Raw genomic sequence first — 16,032 nt, forward strand, 5'->3', positions numbered from 1 at the left:
ATTGGTTACATATCTACACAGATGGCTCACTCATGAATCCAGATGAAGGAGCTAGAGCAAGTGCTACTTGTCCATATTTTTCATTTTATAAAAATGTTGGCAAATGTACAACAAATTTTGATGGTGAACTTGAAACTATTTACGCAGCTCTCCAAAATGTTTTTCCTTGCTTACAGAAATGCAAAAATATAGTTATCTTATTTGATTCCAAAGCTGCAATCCAGGCAGTTATAGTTTGACAACTTCAAGTGAAACCCCGTAAAACACGCCAACTTCTGGAATCTCTCTCTTTCTTTCTTTCTTCTCTCTCCCTCGCTCCTCGTCATTCAGTCACCAATCACCACGTAAATATCTGAGAGGGTGTGTGGGGGCATCGCGACCAATAGAAGAACCACTCTCCAGTATTACCACAATAACGGATTCTTCATTTTAGTCTCGACTGTTGGCTAGGAAGGTTCCATTATGCTAGCATTGCAGGCAACTAGTCAACCTTTTAATGTTTTTGTTAGCAGGTTTGACAAACTGTGAGTGGACCTGCAAGTACATAGTGCATAGTGCTCTCTCTCCCTTCCTCCCGTGTTTTCTCACTTTCTCCTCCCCAAGACAGCCAGCACTCACGTAGTAACTCGGTCAGGGTTTCAGTTCGATTTGTCAATCTATAGTACAACAGGGTTTCAGTTCGATTTGTCAATCTATAGTACAACTAGTTTTGCTGAATCAGAAAAAATTAAGGAAATCCATTGTATGTTAAGGCAGATTCAAAATTTAAATAACACCTTAGTTCTCCAATGGATTCCAGCCCATTGTGGAATATATGGTAATGAGAAAGATGATATGTTGGCCAAGAAAGGAACTAAAATAAACGTCACAGATTCATATTCCTATGCATCTATTACAAGGGGATTTTTTTTTTTTTTTTTTTTAATTTTAACGCGAAAAATTCGAGTGTGTCCATTATGCGAGTAAATACGGTACTATTATGACATACTCAAATTTACTATTTGAGGCAGCCATTAGTTCACTGTGATAACTTTTGATTCCAGGACACATGTGAATGAAGATCAAAAACAAAAACTAAAAACGAAATGTAAGTCAATATTTATAACCAATTAATAATACTGAAACAATTACACACAAAAAATAGACGCACAAATAAACTTCTTAATACAAAACCAGTGTTTATAATATTTTATCATGGAAGACACGTACCTTGCAATGGCACTGCCTTCCATCTGGACAGTCAGGCCTGATGCTGCCTCTGGGGTCACACCTGCATTGTGGGAGTGGGCCAAGGGGTTCACAGTCTGACCGAGTACCTTGCGTAGGATCCCCAGTGAAGCCGCTCTCACACGCATCACATTGGTCACCGGTTGTGTGGTCCGCACAGTTCTGCATAGTACACAAATTTCACATTTAAAACAAACCATACAAGATAAATAATATAAACAGCTTCATAATATTCACCGCAATACTTTAAACATATCACAATGTAAATATACTACACAAACAACTCCTTCCCCTCTTTTTCTTCTACTTTATCAAATTCATCCTTTTATCATAACCCCTCCCCCGATCACAAGAATTATTGCAAATCTGTCTCTACTTTATTATGCCTTTCCGTGAAATTCATTTCATATTACTATCTTATTTTTCTCCTCCTTTCAGGTCCTTCTTGATCAGGACTATCCATCAGAATACTTATAGTCCCGTCGATCTTACTTCCGACAGCCAATCACGTTGCAGGTTGGCTACATTTAAACGTGTGCGTCTTGTCATTCGCTGCTGATGACGTTATGCACTTCCTAAGGCTCGATAAATACTTAATATAATCACTCGCCATTTTGGTTCTTTCGTTGGAGTTTGCAGAAAGCACACGAGGACGTTATTTGCTGCCCAATTATTTGCTCAATTACATTGCGTTTGATTTATTATCATAGGAGCTACGACATAATAATGTTTAACTGTGTGGCAAATAGATTCCTAGTCTGGTAGCTCGGCAACGAAAGAACAGAAATGGCGAACGACACTACCTACCTAGACTTTATACAGCCTTCACTTCCTAAGGCGTAAGCAAAGAGGAGGAGTCACGCCGGAAATAACAGTGACGTGACTACAGTAATTGATACTTACAAATTGCTTTTAAGGAACCCAGAGGTTCATTGCCACCCTTACATAAGTCCGCCATTGGTCCCTATCCTGAGCAAGATTAATCCAATCCCTACCATCGCACCCTAGCTTTCTCAAATCCATTTTAATATTATCCTCCTATTTACAGTACATCTCGGCCTCCTCAAAGGTCTTTTTCCCTCAGATCTTCCAGCTAACATTCTACAGTATATACACTTCTTGATTCACCCTTGTACTACATGCCCTGCCCATCTCAAACGTCTGGATTTAATGTTCCTAATTATGTTACGTGAAGAATACAATGCGTGCAGTTCTGTGTTGTGTAACTTTTTCCATTCTCCTGTAACTTCATCTCTCTTAGTCCTAAATATTTTCCTAAGCACCTTATTCTCGAACACCCTTAACCTCGTCCCTATCTCTAAGTGAAAGTCCAAGTTTCACAATCACACAGAACAACTGGTAATATAATTGTTTTCATAAATTTTAACTTTCAACTTTTTTGAAAGCAGACTGGATGACAAAAGCAGGAACTGATACAGTGACATTAAATAGCCAACTAAAAAAATCCAACAGAATCATGGTCTACCTATAGGTCTTCTCTCCTTGTATTTTATATTCAACATTATTCCGGATATTTTTTCCTTCTATATCTCTATACAAATTTCAACTTCTCGAAGTTGTTATATGTTCTTATAAGATTTCAATATTAATTTTTTTCTTTTATTGTTAAGACTAAATGATGGGAACTGAAATAAATTAGACTAATTCCATTGGTCTTGGCATGGCACTTACAATACATATGCCTGAATCTGGGTCACACTCATAGGAATGTCCATGGCAGTTGCACGGCTCGCAGTTTCCTAAGTACAGTCCACCATCTGAGCGGGTGTAGCCAACATCACAGTCCTCACATGACAACCCACGATGTCCGACTGGGCACTGACACTGCTCGACAGCCAGAGCACGCTCCTGGCCAGTGTTACGTTCCTCAGCGATATCCAGAGTCACTTGGACCAGGCTGAAATGCAACATTCACATAACAATCAATTCAAAGCAAATTTCTTAGTCAAATCATTACGTTTGGAGTGAGGAATAAGATTCTATGTAAGTCAACCTCATACCCATGAAGTATTCTATTAAGCTAGTTCCACAAGTTTCAACCAGAACTACGGACCAAAATTGAAACCAGGGTTATTACTATTACGTCAGAATCGGATGCAATTATGGGTGGGAATAGTTTCAAAATCTATAATAATTGTATCGAACAATTGCACACCCCATGAACAGTCTTAAGAAAACACTATTTTAACATTCTCACTATTATGTATCTCTGATTGAGCTTCTGGCTGATATGTACATCTATTATCATGCAGTACATATCACTTGATATGTGTCAGAGGAAGAACTTATTATTATTGAAGAATGGAATTGGCAAAGGTTCTAAGTGCCTTTCAGAAAATTTTACAGGAGACAGTAAAAACTTTTCCAATCCTGTTATTAATGTTTCTTTTTTTTTTTTCCAAACTACTGACATATTTATGAAGGATGCATATCAATCTTGAATGTACACGTACTGTATGAATAATTTCTATTTATATTAACATATTACACGGCAAAAATTATGGAAAGTTTCAAGTCTCTTATGTCTTTTAATTATGATATTCCAAATGACGCACTTAAAAAGAGGCATTATAAAATTCAAACATGGAAACAAAGCTGTCACAGAATGTGAATAAAAATAGAAGATAAATTCCTATTTAATTTACAATTTGCAGACGATCAAGTAGTGATTGCCCAAGATCTTTTTGATTTAGAATTTATGGTCAAAAGATTAAAGAAATTTTATGAATCCTGGGGTCTCTCTATAAATTATAAGACAAAATATTTGGCCATTAATACTAAAAATAGTGATAATATTGTTATAGATGATGAAATTGAAATTAAACAAGTTAACCAGGCAAAATACCTAGGTACAATTATAACTAAAGCAGAAGGTATTGGAGAAGAGGAAATAAAAAACCGAATTGAACAAAGTAAAAAAATTATCACATGTTTAAATTCTATATGGTGGGATAAACATCTTTGGAAGGATACCAAAAAATATATTGGCAAAATGTTAGTTGAATCGGTATTAAACTACGGAAATTAAATATGGGTAACGAATGCATATTATAGAAAAAGAATTTTGGCCGTAGAAATGGATTATTTGAGACGAAGTGCTAGAGTCTCCCGCTTGGACCACATTAAAAATGAAGAAATTAGGCATAGAATGGATGCTGAAGAGAATAGAATAGAAATAGAAATAAAATAAATAAATAGAACAGAAAATAGGAGTTTGAAGTGGTTTGGTCATCTGATGAGAATGGGTGAAGATAGATGGCCTAAACAAATTTACCAGTGGAAACCTCCAGGAAGAAGAGGAAGAGGTAGACCAAAAAGTACTTGGGACAACGAAGTAATGGAATTCATGCACAAGAGGGGGTTGAGGACTGAAGACGCACAAGATACAAGGCTTTGGAGGACTGGCACAGGAAGACGGCAGTAGCTGTAGAATCCTGAATATATATAAAATTCAAACAAAAAAGGGATCGTAATACATGGTTATGCAAGTTCAAAAACATTAAAATATCATAATGTAGCTCATAATTACGTCGAAATTCTCAGTGTCTGCAAAGTTCTTCATAAAATAAAAAAAAAAAAAAACTTTGCATAGTCCGATAGAAACTGTATCATGTTAAGGAAGTCTGTTTTTTTCTTTTTTTTTTTTTAACTAGGTAGCATTCATTGGTTGTGGGAGAATGAGTAGCGTCTCATACATTAGATGGATGTTTTCCTTTTTCCCATAATGTTCATCACTTTCCATTACTCTAGATTACTAAACTTTTCTTGGTACGACGTTTTATGGGGAATTCTTGGATACACAAATCATACAGTTTCGAAATCTTAAGTCTGTAATAGTCAGGGGTGGCTCCTTTTTAAGGGCCATTGAGGCCCGGCCCCAGGCTCCATTTTTGAGAACGTAAATTACAATATAGTGCAGTATATTTCATATTAAAGTCATCTTTCTTAATGCATTTTCAATAAAAAAATATATATATTATGCATTGACGCAATTCTGCGAGAGAATGGACTGACTGAGCCCACGAAAGTCCTCTCTGTATGTAGTTCATTTTAGCATTAAAGGTTGGACTGTAACACACTAGCAGTTCTTCTATGTCCCTTTCCCCACCAACCTCACAGTCTTCTAGCGTTACTTGGGGCCAGCCCTTCTATTCAATTCTGTCTGTAGTATTGTGTTAAAATTGAGTTCTATAATATATTAAGTTTAACGTAAAGTGCGTGTCAGTGTATGTACAGCGTTTAATGTGAATAAGTACGTTTACAAAAGTGTGTATAACATTATATCATTAAGTAAAAGTATTATAAAGTGTGGAAAAGTGTTTGAAAGAATGAATACAGTAGACAGTTTGATTCAACTCCATTCTCGAGGTTAAAATTAGAAGATAATTTGACAATTAAAGCTCTCAATGACCTTACAGACATATTCCAGGAAGTAACAAAGTTGATGGAAATAGTTCTTGTAACTCTGTGGCTACTGTCGAAGCAGAGCATTGTTTCAGCATCTTAAAATGACACAAAAAAGATGAAATTCACTGGCTGTTCTTTCTATTCGCAAGGATTACATTCACAAAATAACGAACTATAATTCGAAAGTGATTGATAAATTTGCGCATCAGAAGAACAGAAAAGCAGCATAGCTATACAAATAATCGGCCACTGTAAATTTGTTGATTTAACTTGATTATTTTTTTTTAGAGTTATCCATACCCAAACGGATCACCCTATATATTTAAACCTACTCTTACCTAACTTTATCAGTTGCAGAAGACACAGCCCTGCAGTATATATTGACTACACCCCAACTCTGGCTACTAGCAACAGGCATCTACGAGGCTCATCCAGAAAGTAAGTTTCCCGATTTTTTCCCCTTGAAAGTAAACGTAATTAGCCGTGTTAATTGCGCATGCGTAACAGATCTATGACGTATGAATCATATGGCAGCCGGACAGGTCCCGCCTGGTGGCAGTAGCGTGGCAGCAGTGGTCCGAAATGGAAGCTCTTGTTCCTTCTCCTGCCGCCTGCGAGGTTCGGTCGGTGATAAAGTTCTTTAATGCACAAAGCATTGTGCCAATTGAAATTCATCGGCAGCTCTGTCAGGTCCATGGGCCGAACATTTCTCTCTCTCTCTCTCTCTTTCTCTTTCTTGCACCTCAAGAAATTCCTGTCCTCCGGTGAGCGTTTTGGCAACGATGAAGAGCTGAAGATGTCTGTCACACGCTGGTTCCATTCACAGGCAGCAGAGTTATACGACCAAGGGATACAAAAGTTGATCCCACGATACGACAAGTGTCTCAATTCTGATGGTGGCTATGTTGAAAAATAGCTGAAACATTGCTGCACCTGTTGCCAATAAATATTTTCCTGAAAGTGTGTGCTCTTTAAAAAAAAAAAAAAATAAAAAAAATAGGGAAACTTACTTTCTGGATGCGCCTCGTATAATGAACACCGATCAAAATATCCCTCATTTCTCGTGAAAAACAAAACTGAATAGACTACAGTGGACTATAGTGGACTTTATGTTGTCAGCAAACAGCTGGATACATTAATAAGATTGATTGATTGATTGATTGATTAAACGCATAAAACCTTTCTTGAGAAACACTATGACACAAAAAAAGATGAAATTCACTGGCTGTTCTTCATATTCACAAGGATTACATTCACAAAATAACGAATTATAATTCGAAAGTGATTGATAAATTTGCACATCAGAAGAATAGAAAAGCAGCATAGCCATACCAATAATCGGCCACTGTAAATTTGTTGATTTAACTTGATTATTTTTTTAGAGTTATCCATATCCAAACGGATCACCCTGTATATTTAAACCTACTCTTACCTAACTTTAAAAGCGTTTTATTACCTTACTGCTTTTTTACAATGCATATATAAGATCCACATCCTTTTTTTGCATTAAAAAAGGGGAGAAAGGGGGGGGGGTTAATATGCAAGTAAGTATGGTATTATTAGAAAGTTTCTGTATTTATGGAGACGTGAAGGCCAACCATGTCCATGTGCAATAAAGGAAAAAGTACTTACGCAGCTTCCCGGGTGTTTGTTGTGTATGTGGCTTTGATAAGAATGGCTTCCACATCTGCCAACGCCATTAGTAGATGTTCCCTGTTCGTGCTTTGTCCATCATGTCTCTGCCAGAACTGTTCCAGCATTGGGACAGTAATCGTTTGTGGACGGTTGGGTTCTATCTGATCTCTTCCGAAGTACAGCAAACGGATATCATTTGTCTGTTTATGAAAAACAAAGAAAATCAAATAAATGTAACAACATGTTTTTTGTGAGGGGAAAAAAAAAATTATTAAAACAGGAAAGGTTTTTATGCCAGGAGTTATAATGGTCTGTGTGTCAGCAGTAATTTCAACTTAGAAAAGTTACCGGTAATATGGTCTGTGATTTATTGTTGAAGCTTTTTTTCAGTTTTTATGGCATATTTTAAACAAAAGTTAATACTAATAAACTAATATGTATATTAAGCTTATAAATTAGAAATGAACAAAATGCACCTGATGAATAAGTTCTTTGGATTCAATTCTACAGTAAAGTAATATCAAATATCAATAACAGAAACAAATGCTGTTTCTTATAATATATTATATTATATATATACCGCCATTACTGACACTTTTTACTATTACTCTAGAATTTTATATACATCCTAGTGTTGATTTAACTACCTAAAAAAATAAATTGGGAAATTTTATAATCGTATTAGAAATAGCCAATACATATCCTATAAAGAGAAAATGATTAAAGATTAAATTAAGCTATTTTAATTCTCAATTTGTAATTGTTTTCTAAATTTACATTAAGCTTTTTGGTTTAAATTCCCAACCTTTAAAATATTGTGGTTTAAACCATATTTACTATAAATTAAAATATTTAAAGGAAAATCAAATTTGACTCTTGTGACTTTTGACCGATTACTGTAAAAGAAACATTTCCAATAGACTTTTCTTCAGGTTCATCATATTTTTTTTATAACATATCAAAATATGGTAACGTTCTTTGTCCTGTTCTTAAGAAATATAGTAAAAAGAATCACTATAAAACGTCAAAAGTAAATCATTTAGTGCTGTTGTCCCATTGAAGAGAAACTGTTTCTGATTTTCACTTCCATTACCGACACTGGTGTTCACTGTTCTAAGAAACATTTTAAGTACTATGCCTATAATAATTTAAAACATAATATTCTTACAGTTTAAATATATTTTCATTATCAATTTCCTTGTAAAATGCTTCAAATTGTTGTTTTAGGCTATTCTTCTTGATTAATTTTAAGATATTTTGCTTAACAGAGTCATATGTTTTATAATTTCGAGGGACTTATTCTGACTCACATGCAATGAACTAAAGATGTTCTTTAGCAGGAGAAGCGTAAGTCAGGATGGGTAAATATAACATTTTGAAAATCACTTTTCTTTTAAGACTTAACACGGTGATTATTATTAAAATGGATAAATTTTACTTTTTCTTCCACTTGCTTTTGCTCTTGTTAATGAATACGTCTGATTCCGACTAAGATATTACTGTACTTTATTTTGAAATTGAACTTCAACATTATTTATCTGAAAGTTTTCACTTTGTTGCTTTTAGATACAGATGGAGATTACGACTTGCTTTTAGATACTGATGGAGATTATGACTTGGCACTTATCCCAATTTACAGATGTGCCAATTTTGGAACCAATCTGTCAATATATGAGATGTGTTGTGAAATTTAGTGAAAGAAACTAGGGATAACAATAGTATTCCAGTCGTCCATTTCAACTTCATATTTTCGGATGCAATGACTCAGTTGATATCTTGTGATACAGTAACTACGAGAAAAATTCTCGCGTGAGGTCTCGGTATCATAAATGGCATGGCAGCCTCAAGAGCCTCACTGCAGGTATCATGTAATTGGCTGACAATAATGGGATGTACTTAACAAGAAGCAAATAATTCATAATACACACACACATTATTAAAACATATTTCCCTACATTTTCAGTAAAAAAAGATTTTTTTTTTAATTATAGCTGTGAGTATCAAAGAAAATAAACAATATAGTGTCAATAATTAATAGTGACTTACACTAATAAGTTCGACATCTGGAGCATTATTACGTGAATGACCACCTGGTGTTGGAACATAACGAACTGTATAGTTCAGATGACCGCCATAAGATGTTACTTTATCACCCAGGAATTGTGGTGGAAGCTGCCAGTAGTATACCTGGAAAACAAATAACAAATTGGAAAAATCAATATTTTCATACATAATCTAAGAACAGTTACTGTATAACAATTGAAGAGGTGAATTCCAAACTGGCCTAAGTCAAAATAACAAGTACGAGAAAAACAACAAAACAGATAAAACCTAATGACACATATGTATTTTTTCAAATGGATCTAAGTCAACTAGTTTCTTGGGAATACCAAATTCAATAAGAATATCATATAAAACTTCTCTCTTAACCGAGTCACATGCCTTTTTGAAATCTATGAATAACTGATGCACTGTACCCTTATACTCCCATTTTTTCTCCATTATCTGTCGAATACAAAATATCTGGTCAATAGTTAATCTCTGGTCAATAGTTAATCTATTACGCCTAAAACCACATCGATGATCCCCAATAATTTCATCTACATATGGAGTTAATCTTCTCAAAAGAATCAAAATTGTTTATTGCATTCTCAAAAAGAAGAAATGGATATGAACCACTTAACACACTGTAAAGCACTTCAACAAAATAAAGTCTTACATCTAAATACTGGGAGGTAAAGGTAAAAGGTAAAGGTAACCCCGTAACATGCCATGAAGGCACTTGGGGGGCATAGAGGTAGAGCCCCATGCTTTCCATGACCTCGGCACTAGAATGAGGTGGTGTGGTCGGCACCACGCTCTGACCGCCTTTTACCCCCGGGAAAGACCCGGTACTCAATTTTATAGGAGGCTGAGTGAACCTCGGGGCCATTCTGAAAGTTTGACAACGAGAAAAAATCCTGTCACCACCTGGGATCGAACCCCGGATCTTCCAGTCCGTAGCCAGCTGCTCTACCAACTGAGCTACCCAAAATACTGGGAGAGGAGAGAAAATAAATCTATTGTTAAATCAAGAGCACTAGTTATGTACCTACATTGCTGAACTAACACAACTACAAACGTGAGCACTTACCCCAGGACTACTGCGCGAGAAGTCTTGGAACACAAGTTCACGGGTATTTGAGTCAACCCTGAGTCCATCCGTGATGGCTTCTTTGGGACGCGTGGCCTCCACCAGCTTGAAGTCCTGAGTGCTGCGGGTGAATGCAGGCACTGACACCTGCTGCCGGTACCAGTTCGAGCTCAGGCACTGACCTGTCACACCGCTGCAGAAGCACTGAATACAACCGAACTGATTGCTTGTGTCCAGGTGGAAAGTGTTCGGCTTGCATTGGTCGCACGTTGGTCCAGTGGTGTAGTCCTGAACAACAAAAACAACGTCAGGAGTGTGCACCACACACAGATCAACATCAACTTCATTTGCAAGACAGCCAGTAGAATTCAAGATGAAGAAGAAATATAAAGTTTTTCATAAAACATTGCAGGCACGCATAGAAGAAAACCCATTACAGATAATGCTTGTAGCATGGATGGTAGAGGATGTAACTGGAAGCAATAAAAGAAAGTATGCACTAACAGTAATATGGTAAGTAAGACAGTCTTGAAAAGAACATAAATGACAATGTTACGGAAATTGGAAAAATATTTGTTATGAATGAAGATGTGAGAATTTTGGTTTTTATATACATATACCTAACACTGGAAATATCTGGTTAATTCTCTCATTTTAGTGAAATTCTAAACCCTACCTATTTAGTCTACTGAAGATCTACTGTTTTATATCTAGTGTTTCTTATCATCGTTCTCATCTCGGTAATGAGTTTTGGAATAATATTCTGGGGAAATTCCACAGATAGTAACGGTATATTCCTATTACAAAAAAGAGTAAAACTGGGGATACTTGAACCACCTCAGAAAGTTTCATTAACTCCTACAAAAAAACGTATACCTTGAGAAACTTTCATTGCTCTCCTATATGTTGAATCTTGCGACATACAAACCACAGGCAAGCAGCTTTATTGCATTGTCACTATTGTTATATATTTATTTATTGTTTTATTAGTGGTTCAAGTTACCCAGGAAATGGGTATACTTGAGCCACCCATTTAAAAATGCTATGTGGTGCAAGTTAAACTTCATATGAGGTTACTTGAGTTAATAAAACCTTAAATGATAACATTTTATAGATTTGGATACAGTATATATGTAGTTTATTATCTTTAGCTATATTCTATAATTCACTGAGCTAATATGCACACATAATTTTCTTTTCTTTAATTCCAAAATTTGAATTAAAAAATGACAAAAATCACAGAAACGAAAACATCTAAACACCTGATTTGGCTCAAATATCCCCGATGTCTCAAGTAACCCCACCTTACCCGGTAATTAGAATAATAGTAGGTGCCAAATCTAGGGAATCTTATAGGACTATTTAAAAAAAACTACAAATAATGCCCATGGCTTGTCAGTATATCTTTTCATTAATAATCTTCCTCTTATGTAATAATCGTGAAAACTTTGTAACTAATTCAACAGTTCATAGCATAAATACACGTCAAAAAAATGACTTTCATACTCCATCGGCAAGTCTATCATGCTATCAAAAAGGAGTGCGTTATATAACAGTAAAAACTTTTAATAGCCTCCCTATCGATATACAAAATGAAACTCGAAACATAAGATTATTTAGGGCCAAATTAAAGACGTGCCTAATTTCTCACGCCTTCTATTCTATAGGTGAATTTATGACATTCAATAACGCTTCATGAAATTGATACTAAAACTCTGTGTTGTACTAGTAGACTATATTGTAAATCTCATCTGTATATATTTCATCTAGACTATGGCTATAAATTAAGACTTTATAATAGCATTAAGTTTTTATACTTGTTCCATATTCTATCTGTGAAGCAATGTATGAATACCATGGAATGTTAATAAATACAATACAATACAATCTTCTCTTTTATTCATCACTACTGATATCGTCTTATGGTTCTACAGATCAGGTTGTTGAACCTGTTCCAACTTCAGCATTATTTCCTCCTATATTAGCCATTATCACGTCTTCTTCGTTTATACTACAGACGGTGTTTAGAGTATCTTTCTTTCTTCATTCTACTTGAACTTACGTGATCTTCTGAATTTTGTCGTATCTACCTCATCTTTCATTACGAATAATTCGACGACTCAACTGATTTTTATATTTCAAATTATGTGCATTACACAGTCTTTAAATATGTGTAGAAATCTCATCTCCCCAGTTGTCATTTTATTTGTAATTTGTTTCTTTGATATCCAGAATTCAGCTAATGTTCAGTAAAATTTTAATTATGTTTCTTTAGCAATTTTTTTTCTTTTCTGTTATTCTGTATAAGCATGCCTTAGAATACAATGAAGTTCCATTGCTTTGACTGCTAATGGTTATAACGATGATAAATTTTTACACTATGTGTGCATGGGTACCTTGTAAAATTTATTTGTTACATAATATAAAATAATCGGCTGGGAAAAATGGTATTAAGGATATCACTAAGAAAAATACTTCTAAAAGTACCGGTACGATACATTTTTATTTAGTACCATAAAAAATCTGTAACTGTACATGTAACAGATTTCTTGATATTCTACTCATGTTATTTAATAACTCAGTGAAAGGTTAATTTTTAAATAAGACTCTCAATATTTTCCTTCTCATTCTATCTTGTCTACGTCAGGGGGTTGGAAAGGAGGATGAGAAAAAAAATAGTGTCTGTACCTAATACTTAAAAGATATTCAAACAAAGAAAATTAACATGTACCGGTACTTATTAAGTACCATAATAAAAGGTATTAATATTAAGAATGTAACTACAATGCACAGATTCTACCAGAAGTTTAAGAACACCCTTGCGAAAGTGATATTTCACTTCTGTTCTTATACTTATATGAAACCCACTGATGTTTATTTAGGCCGAAGTACAAAGTTTTTTACTGCAAACCCAATCTCTCTATCTTTCAAACTGCGGATTATATAACAATTTTTCTCCTATGAAAACTTATTGAAAAATTACTCTTTTTTTTTTTTTTTTTTTTTTTAGGAGAAAAATTAATTACTCCAGAATTAATGTACTTAGATCAATGAATTTTGGGATAGAGTTAGAAATATATGAAAGGCTTCAAGTGCAAATATTACTTTCTGTTTAAACAAATTGTGACATCTTGTTCACGTATTAAAATCCAGATTTTTTTTCTTTATTTTCTTTAGGAAAAAACTGTCATTTTACAAAATTCTCTTGAGTCTGAAATTTGCAGAAAGCTGACCAGGGACCACCACTGCCACTTACATTATAACACTGGGAGTTATTAATATTGATCAATCAGCTTATTCTCGCCATTTTAGTAAACTGTTGTGGAGTTTGCTACAAGTGTGGAAAGGTTAGATTTCTTCCTTGAAAAAAATTGAAAATGAATCGAAATTCAGAAGTGTGGACGTAAAGTGGCAGATTATTGGGATGTGGAAGAATGATTTGAGATAATATCTACCTCTATCCCAAAATTCACTGATCTAAATACATCCATCCTGGCGTACGGTAATTAATTTTTCTCCTACAAAAAATGTAATTTTTCAGTAATTGATTAACTAGCGGACTTACTCGTGTTAATTATGTAAGTCTGTGCGGCTTACAGCTGTTTCGGTGCTTCATCACACCATCCTCAGGGCCTACTAGATCTCGGCGTCATCTCGTACTTCTCTACCTGTTGTGTGGGTGCGTTTGATTGTTGAAAAGTGTAGGCTCTGAGGATGGTGTGATGAAACACCGAAACAGCTGTAAGCCGCAGAGACTTACATAATTAACACGAGTAAGTCCGCTAGTTAATCAATTACTTATATTCAAGTGTTAAAAGTAGTGTACGCAAGATTCAAAATGTAATTTTTCAGTAAATTTTCATAACAGAAAAATTGTTATATAAGCTAAAGTTCGAAAGATAGAGAGATTGGGTTTGCAGTAAAAAACTTCATTTTTCACAGGCACTTGGTCTCTTTATAAACATCAGGGGATTTCACATAAGTCCAAGGACAGGAGTGAAACATCTCTTTCGAATGGATGTCCCTAAACTTCTGGTAGAACCTGTATATGCAACATTAATATAAAGAGGTAAGTGTGATAGGACACAAACTACAGGAATAAATTTTATGGAGAGAATTAAAAAAGAAAGAAAAAAACTAAAGTCTTAGTAGAGTTTAATTAGTAAATGAATTCTATAAGTCTAGTTCAAAATAGCGAAGGAGACAACAGTAAACAATAGTTTTGGACTTACCATTATTTTACACAGTGGGAGCATGAGGAAAGAATAGAAAAATAGAGAACATACCATGTTACACAAGCAACATTATGCTGCTGCATGCAAAAGTGATGTAATATATTTCTATGGTTTAAACCCAAAATTTCTTTCACATTATTGAAATTACACATTACCCTAGTTTCCTGTTCCTTTCCACAAATATTCATAGTAAATTTACACACAGAAGGGATAAAACTAACATATATTATAATCTAACAAAAAAACCACAATTCTTTAGTATTGTTTACTAACATCTAAGGTACAGATAATACAGTTATACACCATCCACTAATAATACGAAACGTGACAACATGAAACTCCTTTGTCCCGCCTCATGTGATCTGCTGTCCTTGAAGAATTATCCAGTCGTATGTAGTATGATACTTGTCTTGTGTAGAGCAAACAAAAAAAGTTTGATTCTATACACAGGACATGAGTAGACGTCAGGCGCCTTTTAACATGACTAATGTTATTCCTAATCCGGCCAAAGATGGCCTGTGAGTGGAGATTCAATTTTTAATAGAAAAAAAGCTCTGGGTCATCCACCTTACAGCACTGATTTGGGACCTTGTGACTTTTATTCATTCAGACCCTTCAAGGAATATCTAAAAGGGGCACAAATGATGAAGTAAAGGCCATAGTACTGCAATGGTTCAAGTAACAGTCTAGGGAGGCCTGTGTAAATGTCTATGAAAACTTTTTCTAATGACTGAAATACAATAGCAAGAAACCAAGGAAAGAAGCAGTAGCACTATTCTGGTCAGCAACAGGACATGATTCCGACAGAACATCTCTACCAAATCAATATTTTAAATTCAGCAAAATGTACATTATGCAATAAACAGAATTGTATCTACTTGCGCAATTTCCCCACCTCTCGAGCAATTCCGCAACCCCCCCAACCACCCAAATTTTTAGGGTATGATTTTCAGAGTTTTATTTTCCTCGCGTAATTTTTCCCTTTCACATTAAACAAAATAGAACACTCCTATTCCTTTCAAGAGTGTATTTCATGAAGATTCCAACTATCGAAAAAAATAAGCATAGGAAATCCAAGGCCATTCATCCCTTTTATAATGAAAAACGTCTCAGATTCCTCTGACAACACGGAAGATGACTGAAAAGTAGTGGAGTGTAGAAAACACATACGCATACCTACGTTTATTTTCTTTTTGTAATTAACAAATTAATTTTGATACAAATATTTTACGCGCGAAGTTTTAACACCATGATCCGGTATTAGTCAAGGTCAGGCTACCAGCATTAGAACTGGCATACAGCGGTAAAAAAAAAAAAAAAACACAAAACTATCTATGGATTATTGAAATACCAATATATTTTTGTAGCTCCTTA

At 34.9% G+C, this 16,032-nt stretch overlaps 1 protein-coding gene across 32 annotated transcripts in view; it reads right to left on the reverse strand.

Annotated features, from left to right (window-relative positions):
* The window catches only part of trol (terribly reduced optic lobes), a 1,501,851-nt gene that overhangs the window by 114,933 nt on the left and 1,370,886 nt on the right, over positions 1–16,032 (reverse strand). For all 32 annotated transcript variants that reach the window (XM_069835989.1, XM_069835996.1, XM_069835998.1 and 29 more), the window contains 5 exons: positions 10,424–10,711; positions 9,337–9,477; positions 7,288–7,490; positions 2,920–3,145; positions 1,210–1,389 (listed from right to left, as the gene is read on the reverse strand). In XM_069835989.1, the coding sequence (XP_069692090.1) occupies positions 1,210–1,389; positions 2,920–3,145; positions 7,288–7,490; positions 9,337–9,477; positions 10,424–10,711 (1,038 nt within the window). The remainder of the gene's footprint in view (positions 1–1,209; positions 1,390–2,919; positions 3,146–7,287; positions 7,491–9,336; positions 9,478–10,423; positions 10,712–16,032) is intronic.

This window comes from Periplaneta americana, chromosome 9 (genome assembly GCF_040183065.1).
Source record: "Periplaneta americana isolate PAMFEO1 chromosome 9, P.americana_PAMFEO1_priV1, whole genome shotgun sequence".
Taxonomy (NCBI): domain Eukaryota; kingdom Metazoa; phylum Arthropoda; class Insecta; order Blattodea; family Blattidae; genus Periplaneta; species Periplaneta americana.